Source organism: Grammomys surdaster, unplaced genomic scaffold (assembly GCF_004785775.1).
Source record: "Grammomys surdaster isolate TR1022 unplaced genomic scaffold, NIH_TR_1.0 100, whole genome shotgun sequence".
NCBI classification, from domain to species: Eukaryota; Metazoa; Chordata; class Mammalia; order Rodentia; family Muridae; genus Grammomys; species Grammomys surdaster.
In genome coordinates this window covers 9,467,104-9,477,711 of record NW_021604579.1, presented here as the reverse complement: position 1 = coordinate 9,477,711, position 10,608 = coordinate 9,467,104, and the positions used below count along the sequence as shown (strand labels likewise).

General features: G+C 40.2%; 1 protein-coding gene across 2 annotated transcripts in view; it reads right to left on the bottom strand.

The window, feature by feature from the left end:
* Positions 1-802: 802 nt before the first annotated feature.
* CUNH1orf185 (chromosome unknown C1orf185 homolog) overlaps positions 803-10,608 on the bottom strand; it is a 20,647-nt gene continuing 10,841 nt past the window's right edge. For both annotated transcript variants that reach the window (XM_028788205.1, XM_028788207.1), the window contains exons 3-5: positions 9,665-9,794; positions 5,366-5,402; positions 803-1,285 (exon numbers count right to left, since the gene is read on the bottom strand). In XM_028788205.1, coding sequence (XP_028644038.1) covers positions 888-1,285; positions 5,366-5,402; positions 9,665-9,794 — 565 coding nt within the window. In that variant the 3' untranslated portion in view covers positions 803-887. The remainder of the gene's footprint in view (positions 1,286-5,365; positions 5,403-9,664; positions 9,795-10,608) is intronic.

Below are 10,608 nucleotides of genomic sequence, written 5' to 3'. Positions count from 1 at the left end.
AATGTTATATATAGTGGAGAATAGTTTTCGCCAAGATGTGAGCATTAACTGTGCTCATGGTCACTGGGATTAATTATCAGTGTAGCAAATACAGTATGAATATATAGGAGAAAGTAAACAATAAACATGCATATGCATAACACACATGCATACATCCTGCCACCTCTAACTCCAATCCAGTGTCACAATTCTCAGAGTCCTTTATGGATTCTACTCTATGTGATGGTCAGTCCAAGTCTCTTTTAGAAACTGATATTTGAGATGAACTTGAAATAATACTTAAGAGCCATGCAAAAATCTAGAAACAAATGTTTAGAGTCAGTGGAACAGCAAGTACACGCCCAAGGTGAAAATAAACACTGTGTTTGAGAAGCCAACTAGCCAGTTTGGCCAGACTGCACCGACTTCCTGAAGAGAATGGTTTGAAATGAAATCAGCCCAACAGGAAGGAAATGTTGTATATGAAACTGCGTAAGATATAGCAAATGCATAGACATAGTTTAGTAAAATATGAGGATGCTGGGAAGTTTTAAGAAGACCAACATGGGGAGCTGGAGAGATGTCTCAGCAGTTAAGACCACTGACTGCTCTTCCAGAGGTCCTGAGTTCAATTCCCAGTACCCACATGGCAGCTCACAACTGTCTGTACTTCCAGTTCCAGGGGACCCGACACCCTCACACAGACATACATGCAGGCAAAATACCAATTCTCGTAAAATGAAAATAAATAAATCAGTTAAAATAACTATATAAAACCCAGTAAGGGCTAGAGCCGCTTTATGATAAAGAACAAGAAAAACAATATTAGTATGGACATGATAAGAGACTCAGAAGTTCATAATTCAGTTTTAACTTTACCACTCTATACCAGATTTCAAAAAAAAAAGTCATTCAATATCAAATTGAAGGTTGTGTCTGCCAACCTCTATGTTTTTTTGTACAAACATTTCCTTAATGCTGTCAGCTTTTCCCCCACTACACACTGTCGAGTTCACTGTGTTTCCAGGCCATTCTTCTAATGAAATTGATGATAGGTATGCAAGCACCTTCTCGGCTAGAGGCTCCCTGAGTAAAGGATTCTTTGAGGTTTTCTTGGTTTCTAAATAATCATCAGAATACCAGTCTTCAGCTACTTCTATGCTTTGGTTGCACAAAGAACTAGAAATTGATGTTGATAAGCTCAGTGTCGTCACACTGCTGCCATTTGCTACTGAGGTCACCTCAGGGGACTCATGGCTGGTGGGATCCAGGAGGCAGAATTCAACTTTAGAGTGACTTCTGAGAGCTGTTTAAAAAAAAAAAAAGGCAAGTCAAGTCTTTGGGTCTTGAGGCTTGAGACAGGGTTTTTCGTGTATGCCTGGTTGTGTGCTGGGATTAAATGTGTGCACCACCACCAACTGACTTGGGTTTTTTTTTTTCCTGAGTTAGTACTTTTCTGTATAGCCCACACTGTCCCAGAACTTGCTCTGTAGACTAGGTTGGCCTTGAACTCAGAGATCCACCTGCCTTTGTCTCTTGGAGTCCTGGGATTATAGTATGTGCCACTATGCCCAGCTGACAAGTTAAATCTTAAGATTCTTTTTAGGTGTATCATTGCTAAGATAATGCTAGAAGGGAAGATACAAAGTTACTATCATCTGTAGAATGTTAAATACTTGATATTTAAATATTTCAATCCAGAAAAATATTCTAATTAGGTTGGAAATCTCAGTTCTACAATGTTCCTCTAAAATGTTTCTTAGAAGCATTAGAAACTATAGAACACCACAACCAATCAAAATGCAGTGTTGTGAAGCTTAGTCCCAGTGGATACATCTACAAAACATTCCCATACCTAAGGCTCAGGGAACACTGCAAAAGAGGGAGCAAAGATTGTAAGAGCCAGAGGACCAGGAAGTTTGCTGTGAGGTTGTGTCTCCTGGGATGTCTGAGGCTACACCAAAGAGACTCACCCACCTGACTGCCCAATCGTGAGCTGAACAAGGACGAAACCAATGGACATGCCAAGGTGAACAGGGACAAGCCCAAGAGGCCTCAACCCTACACTGAGAACGACAGAAAATAGGAGAGCTGGGAGTGGGAGGGGTGGCCTTCCCCAGGAAAGAGCACACCAATTGTTGTCCAGTGGCAAACTGTCAGCCCTGAAAACATACAATTAATATAGATGGAACAGGTTGTATTTAGCAATGTATATGTATATACATATAAGTATATGTATGCAATAACAATTTGTGAAAAATTGGTCTTAGATTTGAAGGAAATTGGAGAAGGGTATATTTGAGAATTTGGAGGAGGAAAGGGAATGGAGAAATGTTCTAATTATCATTTAAAAAGTTTTCTTGGGGCTTGAGAAAAGGCTCAGCAGTTAAGAGCACACATTACTCTTGTGAAGGGTCTCCATTTGTTTCCATGAAATCATGTCATGCGGCTTACATCCACTTGTAACTACAGCTCCAGGGGATCTAACACCCTCTTCTGGACAACTTGGTCAACTGAACTCACTTGTACACACACACCTCTGCTAAAATTAAAAAATGTGGTTGTTGTGGGTTTTTTTTTGTTGATGTTGTTTTTTTTTGTTTTTTGTTTTTTTTTGTTTTTGTTTTTCAAGACAAGGTTTCTCTGTGTAGCCCTGGCTATCCTGGAACTCACTCTGTAGACCAGGCTGGGCTGGAACTCAGAAATCCACCTGCCTCTGTCTCCCAAGTGCTGGGATTAAAGGCATGCGCCACCACTGCCCAGCGGTTGTTGTTGTTTGGAAACAGTGTCTCTCTATGTAATTTTGGGTGGCCTTGACTGGCCTGTAACTATGTAGACCAGGCTGGCCTATAACTCAAACAATCTTATCTCTTCCTTCCAAGTGCCAAGACTGAAGGCATGCACCACCATGCCTGGCTTAAAAAGTTTAAAGCTAAAAAAGTTTCTTAATGACTTTTTTTTTTTTTTTGGTTTTTCAAGACAGGGTTTCTCTGTGTAGCCCTAGCTGTCCTGAAACTAACTCTGTAGACCAGGCTGGCCTCGAACTCTCGAACTCAGAAATCTGCCTGCCTCTGCCTCCCAAGTGCTGGGATTAAAGGCGTGCGCCACCATTGCCTGGCAGTTTCTTAATGACTTATAGTTGAATATTACATCATTTTTTGAAAAAAAAAAAAAGAGTGAGCAGGATCACAAAAAATCATTTTGTCCACAGTGAGTGTGGTAAGATCCCATGCATGGGGTAGCCTTCTCCCAATAACAATAGGAGGCATTTTTTTCCTTTGAGACTGTATCTATTTATTTATTTTGAGACAGAGTCTCTCTACACAGCTATGGCTGTCCTGGAACTCACTACGTAGACTAGGTTGGCCTTGAACTGACAGAGATCCTCCTGTCTCTGCCTCCAAAATGCTAAGATTAAAGACAAGAGCCACTACTGTGTGGTATATTTTCTCCTCGTAAAGCTATTTTGATATTTTTTATAATAAATGTTTAAGATATATACAAAGACATACAACATTTCATATTTACTGCCAGGTAGTGTTGGCACACAACTTTAATCCCAGCACTAGGGAATCAGAGGCAGGTGGATCTCTGAGTTCAAGACCAGCTTGATCTATAGAATTAGTTCCAGGACACCCAGGGCTATACAGAGAAACCTTGTCTTGAAAAACCAAAAACCAAAAATCAGAAAAGAAAAAAAAAAAAGAAAAGTTCTTGGACTACTATAGAAAACCACAGCCAATCAAAATACGTAGTCGTGGACCCCACTCCCAATGGATACATGTACAAAACACTCCAGTACCTAGGGCTCAGGGAACATTGCTGAAGAGGAGGAGGATGGAAAGATGGAAAAATTAAACAATCAGGGAGTTTGCTGTGAAATTGTGCCTGAAGCTGTATCCATTAAGTCTCACCAACCTGATTGCCCAGCTATAAGCTGAACAGGGGTGGCACCAATGTGCATGCCAAAGTGGACGGGCTAAAGCCCACGAGGCCTCAGCCCAACACTGAGAACTATAGGAAAATGGGGACATCTGGGAGCAGGAGTGGTGGTCTCCAGAGAAGGGCACACCAATTGGTTCTCTAACACCAAATGATCATCCCTGAAAACATACATACAAGTAACATATGGACTGAACAGGTTGTATTTAGAAATATATGTATATATATTTAAATATATGCTTATTTATTTATTTATTTATTTATTTAGAGACAGATACTATGGCTGTCCTCAAACTCACTATGTAGACCAGGATGGCCTTGCACTGACAGAGATCCTCCTGCCTCTGACTCTGCCTTGGGATTAAAGGCATGTGACACCACAACTAGCTTTGAAAATTTTAAAACAGATTTATTTTTCTTTTACGTGTGTGAGTGGCTGGTGTTCTTGGAGGACAGAAAAGGGTGATGGGTGTCCTGGGACTGGAATTACAGTTGTAAGCCACCATGTAGGTGCTGAGAATCAAATCGTGGTCCTCTGAAAAGAACAGCCAGTGCCCTTAACTGCTAAGCCACCTCTCCAGCCCCAACAAGCATTTCTCTAGAGCTGTGTGGTCTATAGAACACTTTATCATGCTTCCAGATCTCAGTCACTGTCCCAACAACTCTTTAGGGTAGTTACTGTTGGTACTACTTCACAAATGACAGAGACAGAGAAACCACCCGTCATCAGTCAGACACCAGGCTGACTTCAACCTACATATTAAGACTCATGCTTTTTATATTATTTAGGCCAGTGTTGTACAGGCTGCAATCCCTATACTTAGGAGACTAAGGCAGAACAGAGTTTGAGGCTGTCAGTCCAGCACAGCCCAGCTAGAGTTAAGTAGTGTGAATCTGTCTCAAAATAAAACAAACCTCAAATGAAAAACAAAATAGCAACCAAGTAAAACTCACCAAAACCCAAACATTAAGTTTTAGAAAATATCACATTTCCTAAAATACGTTATACAATACTTCAAATGTTAGCTTCTATATTTTATATGTTAAATTCAAAATTGTTCAAAATATATTTTATAATCATTTCTAAAATTATGTAGGACAAGTTTTGAGATATGAAGGTATGGAATAAACATTTAAATGGGTACAAAAATCTTAAGATTTTTTTATTTTGTCTCATACCCTGACTCAGTCCAACCTTCAGGCTTTACTACATGATCACCATTATGATACCTTTGAATTGAAATACGAAAAAGAATTGATCTCACATTCTAAGACAGGATATTACAATTCTTTTCTTTAAAAAGATATGCCAATTCACAGAGAAAATTGATATTTCTTTGATTTTTCATGGAATATTAAATAAATAACATTTGATTCTTTAAGATTTAAAAAAATATTTGCTACACAGTAAGAATTCTAACAATTTATTGGAAACAAAAAATACCTTTTATGTGTGCTTCTTCCCTTTCTCTCTTCTCCATCTACATAAAAAATCATTTGCATTTTTTAAAAAATTAGGGAAATTTATAAATTTGTATCTCTACAATTCATTTACTCTCTATACATTTTAGTAAGAAATGTTAAGTTTTTGATGAAAATTTATTTCCCACAAGATGTTTTGCTTTGCCAAAATATATTAACAGAAAAATCAGTTATCATTTGAAAATCTGAGGGCTACAGAGATGACCTGGTGACCAAGAGTGCATGCGTTACTCCCACTCCACTCTGATGACCCACTCTGTGAGATGGCATTGTCCACTCACAAATGTGAAACTCTGCTTAGAGCGTCACCTCCTAAAGTTTCTGCCTGTCAGTGCAGCCTTCCCAGAGGCAGCCTTGCATCCCATGAGCCGTCCAAAGATAAGCCACATTTACATGTGTTGGCAGTCACTGGACTGTATCTCAATAAAGCTGCTAAGTACAAAACAAAGAGTGCTGGAAAGAAAGCTTTTCAAAGAGAAGATATATACACAATTTTGTGGTCTATTGTTAGGGTGAATTCTGAAACATTTTACCAACAGTATGACCCAAGGGGGGAAGAACAGAAATAATAGTTAGTCAATGTTGAAAACTTTTATGAAATCCTGTTACCAGGGTAAAAATCTCACCAAGCATTGAAAAGCAGGCCAGGTTGTGGTGCACGCCTTTAATCCTAGCACTCTAGAGGCAGAGGCAGGAGGATCTCTATGAGTTTGAGGCCTACCTGATCTACATAGTGAGTTCCAGGCCAACCAGGCTACATAAAAAGACTGTCTCATAAAACCAACAAACAAAGAACAATGAAAAATGAAAAAACAGATAGCCAACAAAGGACTTGCATCCACAATAGATAACAAACTCTTAGCTCAATATTAAGAAAATAATCCAATTAGAAAAAAATATGAGATTTAAAGAGATATTTTACTAAGAGAGTATAGATTAAAAGAAGATATACAAAACCACTTACTGACAAATAAAAATTAAAACAATATGTTGTCTTCTACTGAAAAAGACACAGATCTTGCCTTGGTATAGACAGTTTCTGACTGATGGGTGGTGGCTAAGGAAACTGTTTTCTCTCTAATTCTTAGCACAAATGTGCATCACTGTACACATGAAGAGGTGAGAACTCCTGATGGGACTTGATCATCCCCTTTCACTGTGTGTATCCTGGGGATACAACTGAGGTTATCCGACTTAGTTGAAAGTACCTCTATCTACAGAGCCATCTAATGCACACATATATGCATGCACACACACAGAGACAACACACACACACATATATACACACACATGCTTATACACACATGCACATGCAATACACACAGAGCTCTAAAATTGCCTACCATGGATTACTCAGCTTTTCACTACATCTTTCTCTTTGTTTTTGTTTTTTTGGTTTTTTGGGTTTTTTTTGGTTTTTCGAGTCAGGGTTTCTCTGTGTAGCCCTGGCTGTCCTAGAACTCACTCTGTAGACTAGGCTGGCCTCAAACTCAGAAATCCTCCTGCCTCTGCCTCCCAAGTGCTGGGATTAAAGGCGTGCGCCACCACAGCCAGGCTAAATCTTTCTCTTATAGCATGTACAACTTAATAGTTTCAACAATGCTCCTGGCATTTTAATCAGGAGTAAATCCCATCTCAAGAAACAACTTTGGAGAGATTTTTGGGTTAGATGGAGGACTAGAAGCTGCCTCAGTACAATCTTGTGAGGAATCGTGCAGTATAAACACAGCATATTCCAAAGAAAGGAGGTGAAGGAAGAGTTCAGAAACCCACGGAGGTGATCTAGCATGGTTGCAAAGTGCAGAGAGACAGGAGGAGGAGGCACCGGCAACAAGGCCAAGCCCAATACAGCTCCAGCCTCGAAGCTTCCAGCAGTGGGAGGGGACACAGAAGCCTTCTCCAGAAGGTCATCCAGAGGACCTGGTCAAAAGAGACTGGCAGTGCTTCTCACAGACACTCATAAACCTCCAACTCGTGACTTCAACCCATTGCGGGATGGGCCAGCAGTGGAAAGAAGTAGCCTTGGCCCAGGGGATGAGGCTGAGTGTCATCTTTAGAGGGGACATACTGTTTAAAATTGAACTACCCTGGGGTCCTGAGAACGGAGACTAGTTATGCCAAGGAGCCTGGATTTCTACCTGTCACAGCCCTAGCCCCAGAGATGGCTCTAGGGGAAATCAGTAGAGCATCAAAGGGACAGATACTGAGAAGCCCCAAAGGGCAAGCAGCAGGTAGCTTTACCATTGATGCCTGAGAACAGATGCCATAAACATAGCTTTGATTGAAGTCAGCAGGTAAGTCACTTTCTAGAGCCACCTCTCTGCTCTGAGGTTAGCCACTGTCTGGACCCTTTGAAACTCCAGCTAAAGCTTTTCTAGAGAACCCAGGTTCCCAAGTCAGGTAACTCAACCAACAGCTGCCTGTAACACCAGCTCCAGGGGATTTGAATCCTCTGGTTAAGACCAAACACATATGTATGTGCACACACACACATACACACTTAAAAATAAAGACTTATTTTTTAATGTTGTGTATGGATGTCTCTCTGTATGTCTGCAGCACTCTCAGAGGCCAGAAGAGGGCTCTGGATTCTTGGTCCTCTACAGTAACAGCCTATCCTCAGAGCCATCCCTCCAGCCCTGCTAAATGGATTTTAAAAAGATGAAAGCAGGTTTGCCTGTACGGAGCTCAGTGCTGCAGAAGCTTCTCCTACATCACACGAAAAAGGTGGATAGAAGCTACTCAGCTACAACATTCACCGTCCAGAGAGTGTTAACTGGGAAGTCTTGGGATCATAGGAGACCATGCTCAGCTCACAGACTGAAAAAGCTAAGTGTGCCTGCAGAGGCCTGTGGTACGGCAAAGAAGGAAAACTATTAACGTGCAGACAGCCCTGTCAGACAAATTGACATCAGACATTTACACTGTACAGACTTCTCAGAACCAACAAAAATCATGGTAAATGGAGATCAGAGCCCACTGTTTAACTGGCTCCAGCCCTAGACACATGCTCAACACCGAATGTCCTTAGGGAGCTGTGACTACAAGTGAGTATTTAGATTGCATCTCTTATAAATAGTGAATGCCTGTAAATGACACCAGCCAGTGCTGACGAGGATGTGGGGTGGAACACCAGTTCTCCATAGCTGGGGGTGGGGGGGATCGTGAATGGCACAGTTTCTCATAAAGCCACGCATACACACAGTATGACTAGTGACTCTTCTCTTTGGTATTGTCTCAAATTAGTTGAAAAGTCACATCCATACAAAAGCCTCCACATGGGTGTCATTGCATCTTTGTTCATGATTGCCCATACTATATCCTCCTGTTGGCGAAAAGACAGACCGAGGTTAATGTTTAGTTTTCTTCTACCTTGACTGTAGCTTATCTAGGTCTGGGCTTGTCTCTTTTTGGTCTGTGTCTGCACCGTGGCAAATTAGTGTTGCCATATGGTTATCAGACGTGGTTGCTGAGTTCAATGAATTCAAGGTAAAGGCTGTGTAATGAAGCTCTGCCGTCCCATTTGTCATCGGTCTCTACTTCAAATGCTGTATGATCATGAATTCAATGGATTCATGATCATAATTCATGGATTTAGCTTGGCTGTGCCATAGTGTTCCATTTCTACCATGCTCTACCATGTTCTGCTTTGTCCTGTGACACTGTTTGGACATGTAACATTGCCAGCTATAGTCTGTTCTCATCAGTACCACACAAGCACCTTGAAAGATGGGGTGGTATCTTACTCTCCCCAACAGGGGTGGGGCAAAATCTTCAAGTATAGTATGGATTAGTAGACCTTTGCCAAGTTGAATTAAATTACACTGGTTTGGTCAGGCTACCTGGTTATCTGAACACTTCTTCTTTCTTTCTTTCTTCTAGTCTTGAGAGGTTTGCTTGCACCACCCACAACATGCCACTATCTTCAGCCCTCTTACAAGCCTAATATGGAGAATGTAGGGGGTTTTGTTTTTGTTTGATCATTTTTTTTGTCTGAAAGGTATATAAAAGTAACTAGAGATGTTTTCATTTAATTTTTCTGTTCATTTAAAACCTTTATCATACCCTTCCCCCAAATATAAAGGAAAACTTCTGTTTTCTTGTTGTATGAACTTATGGTTTAGATGATTTAAATTTTGGCTCCATGCTTTTGTATATTAAACTAAAGCATAACAGTGAATACATTATACTTTAATGTCAACATGCTGGTGACATGGTCTAGAGATCTCTGAGGGGACAGCTTTAAAACGTGACACTCTACCTGTGATCGTGACTGGCCAACATGGAAGTTCCGGGAAATGAAAACACACTGAGGGTGAGGTTTAAGTTTTGGTTTGCGTGGTCCTTGTTTTTCACCAATTGTCTTAAATTTGGAATTCCCAAATATTTCTCTGAAAAACATTGTATAGAAAATGTTATTAAACAAGAATCAGATTATATGCTTATATATGCCACCTGAGATAATTGTCGTTAGTATTTATACATGGGAGTTTTAAATCAGCCCTCAGTTTAAACACTCTAACATATATCTGATTCCATTATGTCCACTTTTCGTGAAGTATAAACTAAGCTACGTATAGCAGGTTGAATTTCAGTTTTCAGTATTTCAGTTTGAATATTATCGAGTTACTCACTCACACTTCTTTTTGGCTATTGGCATAACCAACTTCACTGTCAGTCTTTTTTATAAATCTGTCTTTAGTTAAATAAAATGAACTCATTGGTCCCTTTTCACACAAAGAGGAAAGAATGAAAATAATAACCATAAGAGGATGCTTAATTTTTTTTATTATCTGCACAGTTACAAGCAAGTCTGGGGGTGGTGGTTAAAAAACACTGGGTGCTAAATAAAACTTCAGCTCATCAGAGTCAGAGAGAAGCATAAAGGGACAAAGTTTTCTTTATAAAGTTAAATATTTGTGATGGCTCTTCTTGGTTGTCCACTTGACTGCCTCTAGAATTAACTAAAATCCAAGCAGCTGAGTACACTTGTGAGGATTTTCCTTGACTGAATCATTTAAAGTAGGAAATTCTACCCTAAATCCAGATCTTTTGAGGAGAGATCCATCTTAAGTCTGGGCCACACCTTCTGCCAGCATCCATATTAAGGATGTGGAAGAAGTATGTTTTTGTTTTTTGCCTGCTTACCCTCTTTTTTTTCCTTCCTTCCTTCCTTCCTTCCTTCCTTCCTTCCTTCCTTCCTTC